Source organism: Saccostrea cucullata, unplaced genomic scaffold (assembly GCF_032062105.1).
Source record: "Saccostrea cucullata isolate Sc308-1 unplaced genomic scaffold, CSIRO_AGI_Scuc_v1 ctg1356, whole genome shotgun sequence".
Taxonomy (NCBI): domain Eukaryota; kingdom Metazoa; phylum Mollusca; class Bivalvia; order Ostreida; family Ostreidae; genus Saccostrea; species Saccostrea cuccullata.
Genome location: NW_026920947.1, coordinates 28,835 through 52,455, shown reverse-complemented (window position 1 = coordinate 52,455; position 23,621 = coordinate 28,835). Strand labels below are relative to the sequence as shown.

Here is a 23,621-nt window from a genome sequence, read left to right as displayed (position 1 = left end):
GAATGGAAGTGAGGATTGTTAATTGGTAGCACGTCGTCAAATTGATACGTCTAAATGACAAGTTGATGGCTTCAATGAGTGTTTTCTTCTCGTGTATAATATTTTTTAATAAATTCTGCTTCGTATGCTTTTAACTGGGATCGATGGAAATTCCTTCAGTTGGAAGATCTGTTCTTCAAAAACCATATCAATATAAACAATCAGAAACTCAAGCATCTTTTTAAAGTCAACTTCATGGTACTTGTTTGTACAAACAGAATGTTTTTCAACGAAAATATTTTTTCAGTTTTCAGATTACCAATAAATAATGAGTAAAACGAGATTCATTTTAATTGAAAAAGCAGCTGTCAGAGATTCCGGACTCTCATTTATCGTGGGGAATGTTGTATTATAGAGTTGAAAAGTCGTAAGTTTTGATGTTTCTTATTTTGGTAAACAACTCGAGTATATTGTTGCAGGGTACTTTTGAAGTTCCTCCTTTAATATTGTTAATACTTTAGTGAGAAGTCAAGGAAAAGGCTTGGTAGAACATTGTCTTTTTCCGAATTTCTCATTGTCAGTCCAAATTTTATCAATTTTAGAGCGCATTTCGTCTCAAAAAAAACAACAACATAAAGCAAAACTATCTCACTTACAAAAAATTACAACTAAATATTATGCAGTGGTATCAGATACAATTTTCAAGTATGTGTTAAATATCAGATAGACAAGCTTGTGCTCTCTGTTTTTCGAGAAAAAAAATGTATTTCAAATTTAAGATTTCATCAGAAATCAGAAAATGTGGTAAGTGTTTCTTTTTATTATCATCCTTTTATTAACTCCCTGTACGATATAAATCAATAAATAATGTCCTCGGTGCTCGGAAAGGAACAAAAAATCAATGATTTAACCTCAATGATTTCAATTAAATAATTTCTTTTAATTAAAACACATGTCTGTAACACTTTTATCCAATTTCTGATTGTTTTAAGAACACACATTTTTGAGTATGCCCCTTCGTATACTGGAATATGGCAGATCCTATATGATTTTCTGGACTTGTTTCTTCTTTCTGAAACGTGTTTTTTCAAGTTTGGGAAATAAAATACGTCAAAGGGTGAAAGATCTGGCGAATATTGTTGATGCGACAAAACCTTAACTTTCTTTTTCCCCCAAAACTCCTTAACTCTTCATGGCGTGTGTGTTTGGACGCTATCATGAAGAAATTTAATGTAGTGGATTCCTGAGTCTAGTTCTTTCCTCTCATAAACCTTTTGATTTTTTGCAAAAAAAATTGCATTCAAGGCTTCTCCAGGAATTGAGCTGCCTCCCCGAATAAGAATTTGAACGACAAGACCACTAATACTAAAGAAAATGGCATATGAAACGGTTTTTGTACTTTTGCAATTCTTTGCTCTTCTCAGACCTTGGCTGTTTTTGTCAATCTTATGCATCTTATTGTAAATTTGTTTCGAGGGTTTAAAGCAATGGATTTAAGTTTTACTATTTGTTTGAATTTCAAGACAAACGTGGATAACTACATTTTTTGATTTTTTAAAATAATTGTTTAGATATTCTGTTACGCTGTTGTTTTCACTCATTTTTCAAAACATAGGGTGACCATTGAGTAATTGAGATAATTTGTTGAATTTTGGCAAACAGTACATTGCTTGTTGTACGTTTTTATCGCTAAGGACGGTACCCATTTTTGATGCCCATTATATCATTAATGTTCATTGAATCTACCTGCTCATATGTCTATAAAACAAACATTTGTTGCTGTAAACTTCAAAATTTCTTTGGGAATATTAACTAGTTTTAGAGCAGCTTTCACGAGCGTTTAATTTCACTCTAGTTTAATGATTCTTTACCATTCATTTTTAATGAAACTGCAGTGTCTCGAAAAGCCCTTGTTTTCCAGCTTCTCTTAATGAAACTACGTCATGAAAGGTGTTCACATAAACTGTAATCAATAAGTCAAGCTTAACGTCATATGATTTCTATTTTGTATGCCAAAGGGCTCAGGACATTATTTATCGAACAGCCCTCGTATAAAGTTAAAACTTTTACAGTTTATAAATATTTCATTGATTGACAGGTAGAAAATATAACTTGAAAACATATACCGGGTATTTAAAAAATTGCACCTGCTTAATTCTGTCCTTTTTGTGAAAAACATAATTGCAGAAATAATATATGTTTATCATTGAAGGGCAGGTTGGACGTGAATGGTCTCTGAAAGGCTGTTATTGAAATCATGACATGTATGAAGACAAGATCCCTATATAATCGGCAATTTGCAATGTTCAGTTTCATATCTAAACATTTAGAAAAATAAACAGGGAAAACAACTTACCACAGGCTTTCAAAGTTCAACTTGCCGTTCACTGAACATTTGTTTTGTTTCTGCAATGATGGCTTTCACTAAAGGCACAGAATTAATTAGGTGTATTTTTAAAAAATAAATGTATTCTTTTAAAAGAATTTCTCTTGATAAATATTTTTTCTATGTATTTGTTTCAAGTGATTCTTTCTATCTATTAATTAATAATATATTTATAAATTGTAAAAGTTTTAACTATAAACCAAATAGTTTTGCAACACTTGTAAAAATAAATTTTTGGATATGATGACCTTTGACGAACACCCTTTATTCAATGATATTATACTTTCATGTAAATTAGTTGAATCTGATTGGCCGAGAAACATTTGTTAAAAAACACTATTACCCGCTGAATAATGAAGCCACGCCCTCCAGCGTAGCAACAGTCAACATTGCTTGACGACGGGTGGTATTCCAAATAATAGCGACTGCGCAGAATTTATGTGCACTCGGTTCACTGTTATATGTATTTGTATAAAACATACAGTATAATATAATAAATATAGCATGTAGTTGAGTGTAGTTGAGTCGGCTGCGCCTCGGTTGACAATGGTTTTCTTGGGGTGAAAATTTTCAATGTTACACTCAACTACATTCAATATTTATATAATGTAAAACTTATAAAATACTCATATGAATCAAAGTCGAGTTCAAGTTTCATGATGGTGATGCTAAAGAGTATAATTGAAAAAGAGAGAGATAAATAAAGGTTTTTCGCAAACAAACAAAAAATACATAGGCGTCGGAACCGGGGGGGGGGGGACTCACTTCTTTTGCAAAGATAGACATATATGTATCAAACTTTGGGGCGTAGGTTTAGCTCCCCCCTTTCAACAAACACGTTGCAGTGTAGTCGAAGAAGAGTGAGTGGTAGTGTTGGAAAGAAAAAATGGTACTTTTTTCTTTGCATGTCAATTTTTTTCAGGTTCGAATTTTTTTTCTCTTTCACTTAGCCCCCCCCCCCCCCCCCCCCCAACATTCAATTTGCTTCCGACACCTATGAATTATGCAGTAAAACTTTTTGCCACCGAACAACAAGGTTATTTTATCTCATACAACAAAACAATGGGTTTTTTTTACACACTACAGCATCAATCCTGTAAAAATTTCAGTTGGACCTTTCTGAAGAATATGAATTTGGTTCCTTGGCCAGTCCTCACCTTATCTATGTAGTTATTTATACACTATAGCTTAAAGGATTTTAAGTGCAGACCTATGTCATATTTCACCTGCGTTGTCAGCTACTAAGAAAATGTGGATTCTCTGTCATTGATTGTCAAGTTTAAAAACAATTTCCTAAAAGTGTTGAAGTGAACGTGACAGTCTCACTTTTATTTTATGGACATCAATTCAACTCATCTAATTTTTAAAACGACTCGAGATAAGATTAAATGAATTTTTTTCTTTAAAAAATGTAGGTATAAAAGCATATATTTAAAAAGTGATATGTTTAATTTGCTTTCATCATAGTACATTTATTTCTTTTTTTCTAGAGTAAATACGTATTTTTGTAAAAACAACTCAACAGATGTATATTTCTCATTTTGTTTAATAAAAATATGAGGTATGAAATAGTTGAAACTTTACTTAATAAACTTAACACACAAATAATTAATGATTTAATAATAAAGACACGTTTTATTTTATGCGCAGCGTACAGGATATTCAATTTGGACTGAACAGTGCATTTTCTCAACCTTTTGACCTGTTTTGCGTTTTACTGTGGGCATTTGGAAAAACAGAGGAAGAATTCCCCCGAAAACTTCCACGTTAATTTGGAAAGAAATGATCAAAACACAAGTAGGGGTTCTACTTCAGAAAAATTTTGTGTCAGACTTACGTTAATAAATATTTTTGGAATTTTATTTGTTAGATATGACAAGATCGTTGACAAGTAAAGAAAAGAAATTGAAGTGAGTACATTATTGCAATAATTATCAAAGGATACTAAATAATATCGTATAGATGTTAACCATCATGTGTACATGTAGCCTTTAAACTGGTTTATCAAATTTATATATTGATGAAAAAATTCTTATCGGTGAATTCCAATCGATTTCCAAATATGATACCTTGAAAGCGAGAAAATCTATTGGAGTAGAGTCCAATTTTTTTTTTCAATAACTATACATCAAATGTCAGTATAGATATGGAAGTATATGGAGCTGGGTGAAAATTCAAGAAAGATGGCATGAGATACATGTAGCTGGTTCAAGCTGTTTTACGACTTCTTATACCATTTTAGTATTGTATGCACTCATTGCCTCTAAACAATTTCATTCCCTGGGAACAGCTTATTAATATTACTATGGTATAAATGATATTTAAGTTTATTCTGAATGAGAAAAAAAAAACATTTGCGTAAGGCCATAAGTACCTACTGTCACACAAATATATTGGCAGTTTTCATAATACGAAATTATAATTATTATATAATTTATCAAATTAGCAAGCGTAACATTACGCTCGTATGAAATCTACAAAATTATCTGCCTTCACAAATAAACGTTAAAGTAGTGACATCTCGCTCAATAAACTGGTGTTTAATCTTTCAATAAATTTAATATCAGGTTCTCGAGATCTCCTTTGGGTACCGATCCTGGCACTTTGGTTCTACAGTATCCGTATTGATCCGAGTGCTAAGAAATGTGAACTCAGCTCTTCAGCATACTGATTTTTTTTTTTAGATAATCTCTTTATAATAATATTAATTTACTTATTTATAATAAATAATTACTGTATCTATTGATATTTTAAGAATGTGAGATAAGTTAAAGAAATTATGTTTTAATCAATGTAATGTTTTGATTTCCACGCATAATTTAAAAAAAATGTCTTCACGTACATATAGATGTCACGTATGGTGTAATATCACTAAAAGTAACCTTAGGGGTCTCTAAGATCACTTCCGTCAGCACTCTGCATCACCTAAGATTTGTTATAATACCACATATTTTTTGTTCCTCCACTTTCGCGAAAGCGATGGGACATTAAATCTTATTTGTCTGTCTGTCCTCCAGACTGTCTGTCTGTCCGTCTGTCATTAAAACTTTAATCTTGGGTCATAACTAGAATGAGAAGAGATAAGGCTCTATATTTCATGATCATATGTACATCACCTGTGACAAGGACTTTTCAAATGTGCTATTATTTTTGGCCCCATGACCTTGAAGTTTGACTGTTCAAAAATTTTAGCATAACCTTAAATTGGTCAAAACATTTGAAAGAGAAAGATGTATATTACCTGTGCCAAGATCTTTCAAAATATACTATGATTTTTTACCCTGTGACTTTGACCATGAAGTTTGACCTACTTTTCAAAAATGGTATAGGGCTTTGATATTTGATACATGTAAAATCTGAGGCAAATTTTTCGGAGCATTCTATGATTTTTAATCTCTTGACCTTCATGTTTGACCTAGTTTTCAAAATATCTAACTTTGATGATTACTTTGGAATGACATATGATAGGGCATTCATATTTGACGCAATATGCCAAATTTATAATAGTATCTCGATGGAATGCCAAATTAACACACATTCAAATATTTGATCTTTAAATAATTGTACCTATATTTCAATAATTGAATTAAAGATTTGTAAAATTGAATTAAAGATTTGTACAATTGAATTAAAGATAGTTGTAAATACCTATCTCTAAATAATTAAACCTACTATGTTCAAATAAATTACACCTATCTTTAACGGAATTATACCTATCTGCAATTCATTTGATAGGTTTAATTGAATTATACCTATCTTTTGAAGATAATTACAATTGATTTAAATATAGGTACATGTACAACTGAATAAAAGAAAGGTTCAATTAATTTGAAGATAGATACAAATGAAACATATTCACAAAAGAATAAAAGATAGTTACAATTCAATTGTACCTAGGTTCAATTCTTTTTCTGTTATGGAAAATAATGAAAGCTCCCCTTGACAGCGACTTAAACATTGAGAGAATTGTACAAAGTTTTTTTATTGGGAGAGGTTGATATTGTCAGTATCTTGAAAATTTAAGATAGGTTCATGTCTGTTGCACCTATCTTTAAATCAATTATACAAATCTTTTATTCATGGCATGTGTAACTATCTTCAAATCAATTGTACCTATCTTCAAATGAATTAATAATAGGTATAATTGAATGATACATATCTCTAATTAAGGAACATATGCGACATACCTTACCTACCGATACTTTTTCAAGATATTCTTAATTCAAGATTATAGTGTCATTAGATATTCATAGACAACAAATCAGCATGCATTACCTGGGGTTTTTGAAAGATTTCAGTTGGTTAATATTCTTGGGTGATTCAAAGAAAAATATATTAAAAAACACTAAACATAATTTTATATTCTAGATGTTTCTTTTATCAAAAATTGTTTTAGAAGAAGTTGACAACACCATAATTATTTAGACATTAAAACGCAGAACACATTTCTACCAAGAATTGGAACTCTTCAACTCCATAGAAAAAGACTAAAAAGTTCAAACTATATTGCGTATGTTCTTAATTTGAAGATAGGTGCATTGATTTGAAGATAGGTACAATTATTTGAAGATTAGGTTCAAATACTTATATATGTTAATTTGGTGTTCCATACACCTCACCCACTTAACGACAACGCAAGGGAGGGGCACAATTCTTTGAATTTGCTTGTCGAGTGTCTGTTTTTATTTTATCAGCAGTTTAATAAAAAGCTATCATAAATCTCAGATTTTAATCTAAGTTGAAATCTGAATTTTTTTTGGGATGGTTTTTAGGTTATGCCCAATATTTTCAGATAATAGATCGAATATTGTTTAAAGTGAGAATCCAAGCACGAAATGTTTTATACTTGACTATCCTAACAATATATTTTTTTCAACAGGGATAGCTATGAAAAATCATACAGACGTTATGTGGTTTTTGTCTGTTCGTTATTCCTGCAGTTTTTTGTCATCGGAATGCCCTCTTCCATGTTGGGAATCATGTTTGTCGACATCATGAGAGAGTTCCGAGCGGAAGCTTCGGAAACAGCTCTGATGTTATCCTTATACCGGGGGCTGTCTTTTGGAGGATGTAAGTTCACATGCATTTGTTTGCTATACATATTGCTAAGTATGAAAACCCTCATTAAACCAATTTGCCCCTTCATGTACCATCCAATTTATGGCTGAATTCCCCGTGTGTGTGAGATTTTCTAAGCTTTCCAGTGAAATTTTGATTTAATAAAAACGAATTATTTATGATTGTTTTACGTCCCTCCAAAATTACGATATATAGACGACTTATTATCTATTAACAATAGTTACTTTCATTCAGCAGTCTCGTATAAAGTCATCATTTTGTAAGTTCTATGGTCGATACAATGATCTTGTCATCAATTTCAATTTATCATTGAGTCAAATGCTGACTGACGTTTTTCATACTAATTGTTAGTCCATTATTTATACTCTGAATTGACGACGGATTTTCCCGTTATTTCCCGAACATGACAAGGAGCACACGGCGGGTGTGACCGGTCAGCAGGGGATGCTCACTCCTCCATGGCACCTGATCCCACCTCTGATGTTTCGGAGGTCCGTGTTTGCTTTGCTCCTATTTTGTATTGTTTAATGGACTTTGATATTGAATGCTGTTCGTTATCTCCATGCCCTTCATTCATACGTCGAATCGATCAACCCCAGTGAGCTTAAAATAAAGGTACCACAGATTCTGACAAATCTGTTCATATTTAGATATTTTTTCAAAAAAAAAAGACGTTAATGATAACCTAACAACAAAGCTTTATGATAAACGTGATGACTTTATAACTTTTCAATCATCAACTTTCTTATATGGTAATATACGTACCTTTATCACTTGCTCATGATGTTTATATCTCTCATTTGATTCGATACACGACAGCATGCTTTATGTATGAACAATTTCTAAAAGCTCCATGTAGGAACAATTTCTAAAACAAGTCAAGCTATTGACAAACAAGTTCATGAAACAAGAATATCAACATGCACATCAACATTGTTTGAAGTCATTATTTTGCAAGTGTTATGGTCGAAACAGTGATCTTGTCAGCAGTACAATCTATCATTAAGTCAAATGCTGACTGATGTTTTTTAAATATTTTTTAGGCCATTATTTACACACTGAATTGTCTCCTCAGATTTTTTTCCCCGTATTTCCTGACTATCACAAGGAGCACACAGCGGGTGTGACTAGTTGGCAAAGTATGTGCACTCATCAATGGCACCTGATCCCACCTCTGATGTTTTTGGAAGTCCTTGTTACTCTGCTCTCGATCTATATTGTTTAATTGAAATTTGAACTTGAATACTGTTCGATCGTTATCATCATATATTTTAGCAAATTTACTCTAACTTGTATGATACGTTGCCTTTCTGAAACCCCAAAAATCCGATTTCTTGAAACTTAAAAGTTATGACACCTATTCTCCTATTCTCTGTTGCGTCATATGAGTAGAAAAAAAACATCTACAACTTTGAAGCCATTAAAAAATTGTTTGTTAATTCTATGGGGTTTATTTCTTGACAGGTATTGTAGGAAACCTGATAATGCGCTATTTTGGCGAGTTTCCTTGTATGATGGTCGGGTCTCTCATAGGAAGTTTCAGTTTTATTGTAGCCATGTTTGCCCAGAATGTCACTACAGTTGTTCTGCTTGTGGGTGTTGGAGCAGGTTTGTTCATACTAATTTTTCTTTGCCTTGGATTTCTTGACAAATTCTATTTAAATTTTTGATTTGACAGATCGGTTATATTTCACTATACATGTATTAATCAGAAGTATATATTTGATTCTGATAACTTTTAATTACATTAAATTTAATTAAGAAAGAATTTTTTTCAATTATTATCCTTCTAGGTTGCGGTTTTATGTTCCCTTTATTGCTGGGCTATAGCAATATTGGGAGGGCTTTCTCAGGAAAAGCTGCCACCCAGTTCCTCACGTTGACAGCAATAGGCGGGGGTATAGGACTCATCATCACTCCTTATATAACGGAGTTTCTGCTCAGAAGATATCAATGGAGAGGAACCTGTCTTATTTCTGGAGGAATATTCCTAAATCTATTGGTGATCGGTGTTCTGGTACAAATTAATCTTCCTGATGGTCCTAAGAAATCCAAAACTTTCAACTGGGAGGACCAAAAGGCCATTTTTAAAAGCAGATCATATTCAGTGATGTTGTTCAGCATGGTCTTATTTGGGTTATTTGGTAAGAGCACTTATTTAGTACATTCGTAAAGTATGTTTCTCCACTTCTTTTGTCTTTTAGGATTGATTGTATGTCATTTTACGCCCCATTCGAAAATTCTTCTCTTAAGAAGAGACTTCACCACCAGTGAAGGGCCTCAAATTCGGACCTATGCTCAGCACTTAGGGCCATAAATCAGTAAAGTTTCTATAACGTGCAAATGACTATCGTGGCATGGGACCTCGATCCTATAGTCTCACCTGAAAGACCCCTGACTTTTACCTCTAGTGCCGAACGCCCTTTGAAGGAAAACAAACTACTAATGTTTAGAATGTACAATGTGGCAAATTAGTATAGATCCCGGGCCTCTCGAAAAACGAAGCAAAATGAGAACTGAGAAGTACGCATCGCAAACTCTGTTCCTGTAAATCTGGTACAAGGTACCCTTCTGGACAAACCAGGGTTTGTATGACCCAGTCAGGGATCGAACTCGCGACCTGATTACTCAGTATTTGTTTGTTAATTGTTGATGGTCCCTTCGAGAATTTTCACTTACATTGAGACGCGACCATTTGTAAATGGTGGGCTGCCATCTTAGAATTGTACTCAGCACTTATGGCCTTTGAGCAGTAGACAGTCTCAATCGAAGGACCGGTCTCTTCGTCCCACAGTGAGATTCGAATCTTGCCGCATCTGTGACGCAAGGATCACTTTTTGCTAAGCGATTCTATACCAATCGATTTTACCCCTGCGCCACGTGGTTGAATGGACCTGATTATTACAGAAGTTGATTAATAATAATCAAAACCACGAATAAATATGAAGATTCTAATATGACCAAATTCTTAACATTTCCTGCATGATTCCTTCCAACAGGTTTTATTGAACCTTGGTTCCTACCTGATTTCCTTGCATCAAATGGTTACAACCAAAAAGACGCTGCTTTGTTAATGACAATAATTGGAGCCTGTAATCTAGTTGGGCGAATTCTGGCAGGTTTATTAGAACCTCTTTTAAGGTAATGAAAGTTAAAAAATGCAGTTTACGCCATTAAAGTATTTAGATAGGTAAACTATATGTATATAATTTTTTTGATTTCTGACAAAAATATTTTAGTCGAACAAAGTTGATGTACCACTGGATCTATATCTTCACTTTAATGGGACTCAGCCATGCTATATTTCCCTACTTCATCCACCTTACCCCCGCCCTGATCTTGGCCTCTGTGATGTACGGAATCACTTTTGGAATGGTGGTATCCCAGAGTGCCCCAGTGATTGTTCAGTCCCTCTCATCAAACCTCTACCCAACAGGACTGGCTACAGAGTTAACTATTTATGGAGGTTGTACTGTTCTCGGAGGATATGTCGGTGGTAAATTACTTTATAAATTTCACATTCATTATTACTGCATTTGTTTACAGACAAATTTGTCATCAATTTTGCTTATTTTGAGCTTCGTTTTTTATGTCACATCGAAAGAGGAAGGGAGAAAGTGATGTATTGTTATTGGTTCTCCATTTTCATTTCTGCAAGCGTGTTCGCGTTACTATTAATAAGATTTTATTCTTCTAATAAACAACTAGTGGTATATGTAAGTTCTTCGTAAAATGCATGAAATACTGATAATTCTTTTCATTGTAGGAATGATTCGTGACGTCACAGGCGGGTATGCGGGTGTTTTCTACATTGCCTCTCTGTCTGCCTTTGTTGTTGCCTTCAGTTGCGGAATATTGATGTCCGTGGAAAAATTGTGTAAACGGAAAACCAAACCCTGTGTTCACATTCCCTCTATATCAACTATTACACACCTTTAATTTATAAGCAACTCTTATGAAATCAAAGAAATTTTTAAGTTTCTGTTTTCTATTTTGAGTGAATATTAGTGTAATATTTCAAACCAAAATACATACCCCATTGGACTCAATATTTTGACCCATGTATATAACAACAAGATCTTGTTTTCAGCCATTGAGTTTTCTAAGGTTTCGATGCTGTTTGTTTTTACTATGGAGTAGGAAACCCCCGACAATTCCAACCATGAAAAGCATATTGAAGAAATTGAACAGTGGGTATTTAGGCAAATTTCCTTAAATTTTGGTAGATTTTTTGTGTAGGGCAAAGGTCTCCTATCTCTAAGCAGTCATATTAGGGGAAATCAAAAGAGAATAGTCTTCAACAGAATCAATGCATTAAGTCAAATGAATACAAGCTTTATTCCAAGAATCAAAAGCAAAAAAGATATAAATGACATTCAAAACATTCATAATTACAGTGTTTTTGTGACATTTTGAGTAGTCTCTCCTTGCACTGCAACCAGAAAAGAAGAGTACAAATGTAATTGTACATCACCAAACAAAAAAGTGACTCCACAAGATAACCAGCCAAAAGTTAAAACTTATTTAATCTACAAAGATTTTAAAATAATAATATATTTTTTCTTTCAAATAAATTGCCAATTGGCTTCAGTCATTTCACGCAATCCATTAAGGTATCCTGTCGTATGTGATGATTCTGGGTAACACTGATGTGAATTATATACGATAACTTCCCGGAAAATCTTACCATGAATGTCTGCTACGACTGAATCAAAGTGTTCATGTTGTTTGTTAATACACCCGTCAGTCAAACACGTCATACATGGAGGTAGCTTATACTTGTGAGGGCTAATGGCCACATAAATCTTACCGAGGAGCACGCGCACCAGAAACATTTTAAGCCCAACATTTTGTCGTTGATTTGATGTATCTAATTGTTAAAAGGATGCAATAATTTTCAGATAAAGCAACAACAAAAAGGAGAAATAAAATCTATTGACATTTGGAATACTTTAGTTTATGTCACTTTGATTAGAAAACAAAATGTAATTATTCTCAAATTTTTAAAAGCTATTTGTTACTGAGCATCCAAATTAATTTTGATTGTATATCAAGTTTTAATGCATGCCTGCATATTGATCGGATTTGGTTGAACTTTCTGCGCAGTAGTTTCCTCGTCCCATCATAGTACTCTCAGAGGCATGACGAGGGTCCATTCCTTTTTTCATGATGTTGTCCACGAGAGCAAGTTTTGTACCATGGAATAGCAGGTACTCGTTTAACTCTGGATATAACTCTTTCTTAAGTTCAACATTCATGTATCGCGAGGTAAGGATAGATCCTCTTGTACTTCTGTCCTCTAACTTCTCAAAAGGGCCCCTCCTGAGCAAACTCCCAATAATTTTCTTTCTTTCATGGACGTAGTTATCCCAGAGATCCACATTTTCGACTCTTTTAACATCTCGAACAACAATGGATTTGTAATTTATGTTGTGTGCATCAGCACCAATTCCAGCATATTTTGAATCCCAGGTACTTTCTGTTAGTATTTTCACAGCATCAAAGACTTGTTTGCTTACCTGCGTCGTTTCACAAGTTTCTTGAAGATTAAGATACTTCTTCACATCGTATCCTCCCTCAAACTTAACCCAATACATTGGTGTTGTGGAATGATCCAAAATTTCATCCCAAAATTCATTTGTCCCAATTGCATTTACTGGTCCGTGCCATTGTTGATCTTTAAAGAAAAGAATAGGGCAGAAGTCCAACAATTTTGATGATATTTTTCCGTACAGTAAATTTAAAATTTATCAAAGTTGTTTTTAAAACAATAAGACATATATATTCCAGAGATAATTATTATACTAGATCTACCTTATTGCATTGTTTAAAGATAATTTTTTTTTGAATGACTGATGTGAAGAAAGGTTTAACATCCATTAAAATGCCTGCCGCATGGAATTTTGAAATTTTTGGCTTGAGAAACTATTAAATGTTTTGGCCAATATTGTCACTCTTTTCTTTTTACTGAAACCCTATACATATATATGTACAGTATTATCCCGATAAAGATCAGCGGACCTTTTTCAACTTTTTTCTCATTTTTCTGTCAATAACATTTGGGATAAAATCTAATTCAACCATTTTAGGTAGAACATTAATTTATGATAACATTTTACAACAATTCATAAAATTGATGTTATGAATTATATCGAATTTCAAAATGTGTAATTGAAATAATTTAACGGTGAAATGGTAGAGATCTTCCGAGATCAAAATTTTAAAGTTGCAAAATGCCTTTGGATTTGACCAATATATCCAATTTACATTACTTATTTTTTTTTTAAAAATCATGATTTTAAATTAAAAGATACTTTCAACCGCTTGACATTAAGGGGGCAAAAAGCTTCAAACAAGAAACTAAATGTTGCTTGTTTTAATTAACAAAAACCAATATACGATATTTCATTTTATCAAAATAGGTTTTGTATAAAATAAAAATATATGATAAATGATTTGCTTTGATTTCATCTGATGAAATATGCTGGACAAAAGTTAGAAATCATTTATACACAAGAACAATATTTTCTATACGTTTGAATTTGTGTGAAATCAAGGGCTTCGGTTCGATTCTATACTTAAATAGTACGTGTATGATGAGTTTTGCGGCGCATTTTTTCCCAGATCTTAACCCATTTGAACATGCATTACACGTTCTTCATCAAAGCATTTCAGCTCGTCCAAAACCTCCCCAAAATCGACATAGGCTTCAGACAGGGTTGCGGTAAGAATCGCAAAAGATCACCCAGCTAGCTTTGTATGGCTGATGGGCAGAATGTATCGGCATTGCAGGGCCGTTATTGCCTTGCGGAGAGGTCACGCAAAATACTCACGATCATTTTCCTAACAAGATTCGACTCTTTTGAAACATTCTCATTTTCATGTCTACACCCAACACGGTGAATTTTAGAGTAACCGAAAGGAACAATTTGTTTCGTGTTTTCAACAAAACTTATCAATGCTTAATTGTCCAACTTTTAATATAGAATGTAATAACGTGGTACTTAAATTAAAGCTATATTTTTTTTCTATGATAAAGCATAAATTATTTAAAATATATTTAATTTGATGATCCTTAACTTTTTTTTGCCCAGTATAAGATATATGATAAAGCGATGAAAGCTAAAATTTTTAGTAAAAAATGGTTAATCAAAATTTTGAAAGTTGATGTTAAGCGCAGTGAAAGAGTTGATAAAAGTAGGGTTGAACTTACTTAAATCCAGTGGCTGAACTGCATCTTTACATACAAAAAAGGTTTATCAATAAAATATTCTTAATAATGTCTTTCAATATTGGATATATATCTTAATACATTCAATATATAAATAATATTAATACAGTAATACAATGTACTATAAAAGATTACTTGATAATTTCGTAACCTATACATATTAAAATTATAAAAATTAATACAATTGTAATAATAGTCTCATATCGTCTCATATCGATTACTTTAATTATTTACTGATTATTAACCTATAATACCTTCATTGTCCCTTTTTTCGGCATTAGTGTATAAATCCTCATACATCATGGTTGTGTTTTTAAAAGTCTTACTATATTAATTGTATATGTTTTGATTTACTTGTATTTTACTCATTCTCGATATGAAGCACAATATTGTATCCTTTAATTTCCGTCAATTATTTTTATCAGTAAAATCTTACTATTGCTAGTTGTGACGAGGAGAATAAAGCAAATGATATGAAGAATCCCTGCCACCATACAAGTTCCAAACGAAGATGACAATGTAGCTGTACTCATCCAAGTTGTTTTGTAATATTCCCCAACATAGATGAATCCACCAATGAAAACAGTAATCACTAAAACATTAGATATCAAAATTACCCCGCGTATCATTATATAATAAAACATTTTTTGGATTTTTTATATAGAATACGTTATAAATGTGCACTAGAATTCATGAAAAAAAGACATAAAAAACAAGTTGGCTTTAGAAGAGCGAGGGGTACAACAAGACAACTACATGTGAACCTTTTCTCGGAAACCGACATCTCGAATACCATTGATACGTCGAAATGATTTGGATATTCCAACCACTTATTCTTTAAGTATTTTACCCTCGACATGGAAAGCCTCCAAGCAAGACACAGAGAAGATTGACACCTTCCAGATGCCTCAGAAAAATCATGAGAGTAAGATGGCCTGAAAATGTTGAATAAAGAACTACATTAAAGAACAAAGAGAGCTAGTGCGAGTGATTACTCTCGAGAAGTGGAGTTGGATCAATCATGCATGGATGAAGAACACCAGGATTTGAACTACCGCACTGATACGGCATCCAGAAGGAAAGAGGAAAGAAGGCTGGTCGAAAACAACCAACTTTGAGAAGAACCACGGAACAACAGCTGGGATGGAATAGCTAGATGTCAGTGAGGACAACTGCTGAAAACAAAGGCAGGTGGAGGCAGTGTATCGGAGCTTTATGTGCCAGCAGGCACGAAGAGGATAGGTGAGAAATGTAATTATTTGTACATGTATATTCACATATTATTTCCAAATTTTACACCACTGTAATTTGTCCCCTGGTCCCCACTCAGGCTCCAGACAGACTCCCCAGCCCCCCAGAGGTCTTCTTGTACACACTCAGAGTACCTATGTTCTGGCAGAATACCAAAGTATCAAAGGTTTTACAATAGTTAACTACAGTTTGTTCTAAAGAGTTTAGCTTGGTGGAACAACATTGAAGTCTACATTAATATTTTACGTTTGGAGGGGTCAAGAGGGTCTTGATAAAGACTTTCAATTGATAGATTTTTGTCCGACCCCCTCCCCTCCCTCTGAATAATATAAACAAGCAGAGTATTTCCTAAATTTGTTTACACCTCTTTTGAGGGAGATTAAGCATAACGTCCTCTTACGGTTAACCCACCGTCCTTACGTCCTCTTACGTTAACACAATTTCCTCTAAATCACATTGAAAAACCTTGCTTTTGTTTTTCAAAATAATGTATAATGACAACTATATAGATCTAAAAGATCGCGCTAACTCAATGACTAATAATCCATTGATGCACTTAGAGTGCTTTAAATTTTATGGCGCTAGTCCTCGAACTTTTTGACAAACAGTAAACCCCTCGTACATATAGGTTAAAACATTTATAAATACCTGTGGCCATACTGGAAGATCCAGTAAATGTCTTCACTTTGATCTTCATGCTGACATCTGACACATCAAAAAATATAACGAAAGAAATCAGGGATATCATGGAAGTAATGAAACCAAAAATCTCGAACACTCTTGAAGCGGACAACCACACTGAAAATAAAAAATATTTATATTTAAAAATTAGTTTAAAACATGCAATGTTGCCGTACTGTAATTTCTAGAGTGGATATTATATCTAATACCTGGTACTCTTGGAATTTGGTAATTCTTGGCCATGAAATTATCTACTGTTTGACAACATTTGAAATCTGTAGTGGTGTAATTGCAGTACGTCCACAACCCTATTGTGCTGTTGGTAGTTTTTACCCAATCCTGGGTTCCCAGCGCCAACATCTGTAGTAGCCATGCCAGTATTACAAGAGGAAAACAGACCTTGTAAGATTTCTGCGAGGAGAAGTATTCCTCGACGAAATCCAATGTATGCTCAATTTTTTGTCCCATTTGCTCAATTCTTATCGTCAACCTGCAGAGGAATTTGCTTAATTGCATTGATTTAATTTAGTAAAATTATTATTATCATTTTTAATTTCAATTAACGAAAGTCTGTTATTTTTAATTTGAAAATGGCTTGTCACCTCTAGTATCTTTTTTTTGTATCTCTCAAGAGTACAACTACTCAACCGAGGTTGAAAATATATTGCTGAATTTGTGAGTGATGTAAGTTGTTTTTGTGAAAAAATCTATTAAATGTAATTAATTTCACATGCCAAAAATTCAGAACAAGTTTGAAGTCGATAAATATTACATGATTGCTGAAAAAAATCACAACTGACGCTCTAAATCAGATAAGGAGTTCCATAGTTTTTTTCACTCATTCATTAAAAAGACAAATATTTAATTAAATAAGACATAATCGTAATTAAAAAAAAATAACAAAAAATAAACTAAATAGATCTGTTTAAAAATTTATCAAAACGAAAAGAAGAAAACTTACCTCGTTCTTTTTTTTTTTTTACTATCGTTTGAAATCGATCTTGAGTTTACTTCCTTAATAGGAAATGGAAGCTACCTAATTTAAATGTCGATGACAGTGATAAATATTGGGATACCCGGTAAGTAGCGGGACAGAACTGCAGTACGATATAAATATATAACATAAAACAAAGATAATGGAACTTTAAATTCATATTCTCTGGTGATAAATAAATCTTCACCTGCATAGTAATCCAATTCCCCAATCTATATTTAGAAACTTCGATGAAACGACTGAAACTCGACTTAAAATTTTCACTGAAAGGAAGATTTAATTTGTTTGAATATGGAATATCTAATAGCTTATATCTTAAAGGGATTTCATAAATTCCCGTTCAAAGAATTCAAATCATCATAAATACTATCAAACCTTTATACAAGTTCTTGTTTCGGATTTCCTTTATAGAATACAGATACTCAAATCAAGCCTCGTATCATTACTGTATTGTGGCAACGCACTTTGAAAAAAATACGCAATTTGAAAAGAAAAATTTCAAAGTACGTAATGACCACAGGCCTTCAGATCGCTTTGATCTGACCGACATGTATGAAAAATTTTTTTATACATGTCGGTAAGATCAAAGCGATCTGAAGGCCTGGGGTTATAACGGACAAAATCGGATTTTTTTCCAAATTGTGTCAAATCTGGGACAAATCAACGCAATTTGAAGATTATTTTTACCATAGAGTGATTAGAATCACAAAACAAACTTTGTAAAATATGCATGAAATAAAATTGATGGTCTTAGATTTTAGCAATAGAGAGTATTATTATCTTCATGTATGTCCTTTCGAAGAAAAAAAAAACAAATGAATTCAACTCTCATCGAAAAAGAAAAGAGGACAGGTAGAAGGACCTTCAGCTCATTTCTTTATCTTACCTACCCAAAGGTACGTATTCATATTTTTCTCCACATAAAGTTAAATTTATGGAAAAAAAAATAATCTTTTTTTTTCTTTTTTCTTTTTTTTAAATACGCACGCTAATGAATAATTGAACCAAGAGAAACGCGGGGTCACAGATCGCTGATCTAAGCAACAATAGCTAATCGTCTAAAATTTGGTATAAGTTACTTTACAAAATCAAATACAACTAAAATTAGTAAAAATAATATAAAATGCATAAATTGATTAAGCAGTTGTCTATGATACAAAGTAAAAATCTAGAGATAAATTCTTGGCGAGGAATGGTTCTATAAAGTTTAGGAAGATAATCCATTTTGATGTTGCTTACTTTATGTGATTTTAGATTCTAAAGTGACTAATTTAGAATCTCCATTTGCTGTACAACACTTCCAGAATATAGTGTAGCATATAGTACATCCTAAGTTCCTCTTTTACAGTACTATTTATTTATTTATTTCTGTGAGAAATAAAGAGCACAAAGTCTTGCTAAAGTTCTTTATAAGAACTTTTTATTAGGTTAGAGCTAAATTCTAAACATCATTCCCTGATTCCTACAAACAGTCTTTATTCAACCATGAGTTCTTAGCTGCTTTTCTTGCAGAAAATGGACCAAATTGAATTATAAAATTTCCTCCAACAAAGTTCATGCGAAAGAGCAGTAGATCTTTTTTGATATTGTTGGCGGTGACTTCAACTTTTCAATCGCCGACTTCTCTTAATGGTAATAGTATTATACCCTTACCACAGGCATATGGGGTTTATGTTTCTCAGTTTAATCTATACACGAGAGTATGATCTAAGTAAGAGCTATTTCTAAATTAGTCAAGGTATTGACAAACAATTTGATAAATCAAGAATACCAACGGTCTCGTTTTAAGTCCCATAATTGCACATGTTCTTTTGTATATAGCAAATTATTTTATTTTATTTCCTTATCACGTAGGAGGATGTGACCGGTGTCGGCAGGGGATGCTCACTTCTCCATGGCACCCGATCCCACCTTTGATGCTTTAAAGGTCCGTGTTTGCTCTGTTCCTGATTTGAAGTGTTTGAATGGATTGTTGAGCTTGAATTCTGTTCATTATCAATATATATTTCACCCTAAATTGTTGACGGCTTTTTTATGATCAATGTTTATAAAATAATGGTATATGGGGTTTTTTTTTGGGGGGGGGGGGAGCAAAATATGTAATGCATACGCCACTAAAGACACTACTACTTTATAGATAGTCAGCTAAAACAACAGATTAACACATTTTTTACCTTGCATCTGCTATGTCTTTATGACATTTTAATTATCAGATTTTGACCGTTTTCTGACAGATCTTCTAAAGGTCTGTAAAGATTTTCACTATAATTAAAAAATAAAACGTTTTCTAAAATTCGATGTACTTGAACAATAGACAAAAATAAAGATAAAAAAGATCAAATCATTCTTCAGTTGTTAATAATTACATTAGATATATGTTTTTATAGATTCAAAGATATGGCAGTATATGCATTATTCCTTTATTCAGCATCAGACGAGTGAAAATGGTTTGTCAAGTGTCAACTTTAATAAAACGTTTAAAAGATCAAAGATTTAGACTGTGATTTATATCACGATGGAAATTGATGCACTAAAAATCTTAAATGAAGTCGTGAAGGTTAAATTTATGATTAATGTTAAATTGATATGTTTGACTTAAAGTAATGATTCTTGAAACATAAAATGTCCTTATCTTATTTTATAAATGTAAATAAGTGTAATTCTAGCAATTACTTCAAACAAAACTTACATCCTGAGAATGATTCCAGCATTCAGCATCAGACAAGTGTAAAATTATTTGTCAAAATATAAGCGTCAACTTTAAGAAAATATTTTAAAGATCAAAGATTTAGACCGGATTTATGTGCACATTGAAAATTGATGCTATTAAAATCATGTAGTCATAAAAATTAAATTTATAATAAATGTTAAGCAAGTTTAAAAAGGTCGCATTCCTTTTTATTTTTCATATGCAACTCGTTTAATTGTTCTTATCACCTTCTTGCACTGATTCTTACAGAGAATAATTTTTAAGGGTGCAAATAGACCAACGTTTTTTAAGCCAATGAAAAGAAAGATTTAAGTAGAATTTTGTTAATTTTTAAGCTTATGAATTCTAAAACCTAACATGCATAAGTATTTCTAGGGGTAATTTTTTTTTCCAATGTAAACTTTTTGCCCTACTAGTAATGATCAATTATAAATTATCGTAGGGTGAGTTAAAAAAAATAGTTAGTATAGAATTCAATTTTTTGACACAATTTAACTGTTCATATCATACCTTTAAATTATCTAACCACACTCTATAGGTAACCCTATTAAATCTCTGATGAAGTGATAATAGAAAAAAAGGCATAAAAAAGTTTTCAAATTTTTATTTGAAAAAAATCACATCCTAAAAGTATTTTAAAATCCATATTCAAAACAATAATTTTGAAATGATCGTTTGTTATCTTTTTTTCTTGCATTCTTTATGTCTGATACGTTTAATTAACAATTATTTTAAAAAGATTTTAACACCCGCGTTCTCACACAAAGTTTATAAACCAGTTTATCGTTGAATCTATCATTGAGTCAAATACTGACTGACGTTTTTCATACCACTCGTAAGACAATTACTTACACACTTAATTGTCTACGTATTTTTTTTTTCGATCATGACAATGAGCACACTTCGTGTGTTTCTCGAAGGGGTTGCTTACTCCTCCTTGTCAACTGATCCCACCTCTGATGTTTCTGAAGGTCCCTTTGCTCTACTCCTGAGTTGTACTGATGAGACATATGGAAATACGAACAGTATTCAAGATCAAAAGTCCATAAAACAATATAAAATAGGAACAGAGCAAACACGGACCTCCAAAACATCAGAGGTGGGATCAGGTACAATGGAGGAGTGAGCATCCCCTGCCGACCGGTCCCACCCGCCGTGTGCTCCTTGTCATGATCAGGTAACAACGGAAAAATCCATCGTCAAATCAGTGTACAAATAATGGACTAACAATTAGTATGAAAAACATCAGTCAGCATTTGACTCAATGAAAAATTGTATTTGCTGACAAGGTCATTGTATCTACCAAAGAACTTACGAAATGGTGACTTTAAACGAGACTGTTTATATTCTTGTTTCATCAACTTGTTTTGTTTAATTTAGAAATTGTTCATGCGTAGAGCATGCTCTTGCGTATCGAATCAACTGAGGTATATAAACTCCGTATGCAGGTGATGAAGGTAAATTGCCGCATAGGTAAGGGAAGTTGACGATAGAACAGTTAAAGCCATCACGTTCATCATAGAGCTTGGTTGTTAGATTACCATTAACGTCTTTTTCAAGTAAAATATCCAAATATGAAACAGATGTGTCAGACTCTGTGGTATCTTTTTTCTCAAGCTCACCAGGATATATCGTATCGATCTAAGAATGGAAATTACTATTGATAATTGACAATAAGTCGTCGATATATCTAAATGTCGAGTTGAAGGCAACAGCAAGTGTTTTCTTCTTTTCACGCATAAGATTTTGCACAAATTCTGCTTCATATGAATACAAAAATATGCCTGCTAATATCGGGGCGCATTTGGTACCCATAGGAATTCCAATAGATTGTTGAAAGACCTGGTCTCCGAAACAACATAGATATAGTCAATCAGAAACTCAAGCAACTTTTTTATATCAACTTCAAAGTACCTGTGTGTACAAGAATGTTTTAAACTTTTAAACAAAGTAATTTTGCAAATGACCAATGACAAATTCCATTTTTATTAAAAAAGCAGCTGTCAATGATGTCAAAAAGCCTGGATTTTAATTTATCCTGGGGGATGCTTGTGTATAAAGTTGAAAAGTCGTAAGTTTTTTAGCTGTTGATTTTGGTAAAATCTTGTGATTTCAATTGGTCCAAAAGATCCTTGGAATTTTTTAGTATCCACATCTGATTTACACCACTTCTTCAATATATTGTTGCACAGTACTTTTTAAGTTTTTCCTTCACTGCTGTTAATATCTTAGTGAGGAGTAAAGAAAGAGGCTTGGTTGAACATTTACTGGAACCCGCTATGTATCTTTGTTTGTAAGGATTCTTATGAATTTTCGGAATCCAATATATATACATGTGTATGGTAGTTCAAATTCAGTTTGGTTCTTTGGGATGTTAAAAATATTCAAAACTGACATGTGATTTTGAATAATTGCTTCCTTAGAGAGGGAACTATGAGTATAAGTTGGATTACCACTTGTAGAATTAAATCTTCTAAAGTTCTTCTAAAATACAATTTATATAATGAGCCTTACAAACAAAGACAAATGAATGTTGTTAGCTGCTTTGTCAGCAAGGACCAGTACGTACTGATCATGAATTATTGATAATACAGAAGGATAGATGGTTTTCATATTGCCTCTCGATCTATTCATACGCGATTTTAACATGGATCTGATGCATGTAATCCATTCTGACAAAGTGTCAACGTCCTCCTTTTCATATCTGGCCCATCGCCTTGCGTAATCTTCAACAAAATCCTTAATATTTATGAAATTCCGACGCCAGTTGAAGGATCGGGGTTCCCTTTATTTAGGACCTTTTAAAATAAGTGATTTAGTGCCCTCATTATTAACTATATTTACGTCACTTGTAATAACATGTCCAGCAGAACTATAGTTATAGGGTGAAGAAGAACATGAACCCGATGGAGGATTATGTTTCAGATACTCGATATCCAGGTCCTGTAAAAAAAATTTGTAATTGAAAAGTTTAGAAGCAATGGTCGATGTATATTTGTAGGAAATACAAGGTGTAGTCTTTAAATTGAAATATCGTGGAATACAAGACTTGAACCTTTTGTGAGTAAGAATATTACTTATATTAACCGTGTCAATTCCTTTATTGGCATAATGAAGTTTTTTGCAAAATATTTCATAATTTAAAAAAATAAAATTATTTAAAACATGCGTTTATTTCATACTTCAAACAATGTTACAAAAGTAGCTAAGATATGTTTAGAAGGTAAAAGTATATATCATATATAGAACTGTTTCTAAAAGGACAAACGATGTCAGCAACTGATATTAACAAAAACATTGTATTCAACAT

The 23,621-nt window shown here is 32.7% G+C and overlaps 2 protein-coding genes across 3 annotated transcripts; one reads left to right on the top strand and one right to left on the bottom strand.

Annotated features, from left to right (window-relative positions):
• Positions 1–4,212: 4,212 nt before the first annotated feature.
• On the top strand, positions 4,213–11,395 carry LOC134258808 (monocarboxylate transporter 6-like). Its single transcript, XM_062741393.1, has 7 exons — positions 4,213–4,275; positions 7,245–7,435; positions 8,909–9,052; positions 9,238–9,588; positions 10,444–10,585; positions 10,684–10,940; positions 11,211–11,395. Exons 1-7 carry the CDS (start codon positions 4,238–4,240, stop codon positions 11,381–11,383), a joined length of 1,296 nt encoding a protein of 431 aa, XP_062597377.1. The 5' UTR covers positions 4,213–4,237; the 3' UTR covers positions 11,384–11,395.
• A 614-nt stretch (positions 11,396–12,009) lies between these two features.
• On the bottom strand, positions 12,010–16,887 carry LOC134258807 (uncharacterized). 2 transcript variants are annotated; one of them, XM_062741391.1, is made up of 6 exons: positions 16,817–16,887; positions 16,575–16,724; positions 15,112–15,267; positions 14,658–14,681; positions 12,513–13,121; positions 12,010–12,314 (listed from the first exon to the last, which is right to left on the bottom strand). In XM_062741391.1, the coding sequence occupies exons 1-6, from the start codon at positions 16,848–16,850 to the stop codon at positions 12,010–12,012; spliced, it is 1,278 nt and encodes a 425-aa protein (XP_062597375.1). In that variant the 5' UTR covers positions 16,851–16,887. The 2 variants fall into 2 exon arrangements, with proteins under 2 accessions (XP_062597375.1, XP_062597376.1); XM_062741392.1 differs by having other exon boundaries at positions 14,658–14,675.
• Between the last annotated feature and the right edge of the window lie 6,734 nt (positions 16,888–23,621).

Bases quoted from the DNA above. Each gene is read 5' to 3' on its own strand.
- LOC134258808 (XM_062741393.1), top strand. From the start codon at position 4,238: ATGACAAGATCGTTGACAAGTAAAGAAAAGAAATTGAA. The intron at 7,436-8,908 runs GTAAGTTCACAT...ATTTCTTGACAG, and splicing joins GGGGCTGTCTTTTGGAGGAT to GTATTGTAGGAAACCTGATA. The intron at 9,053-9,237 runs GTTTGTTCATAC...TTATCCTTCTAG, and splicing joins GCTTGTGGGTGTTGGAGCAG to GTTGCGGTTTTATGTTCCCT.
- LOC134258807 (XM_062741391.1), bottom strand. From the start codon at position 16,850: ATGGCCAAGAATTACCAAATTCCAAGAGTACCAG. The intron at 16,725-16,816 runs GTATTAGATATA...TTTTATTTTCAG, and splicing joins CCAAATTCCAAGAGTACCAG to TGTGGTTGTCCGCTTCAAGA. The intron at 13,122-14,657 runs GTAAGTTCAACC...TTTTCTTTAAAG, and splicing joins AGTTCAGCCACTGGATTTAA to ATCAACAATGGCACGGACCA.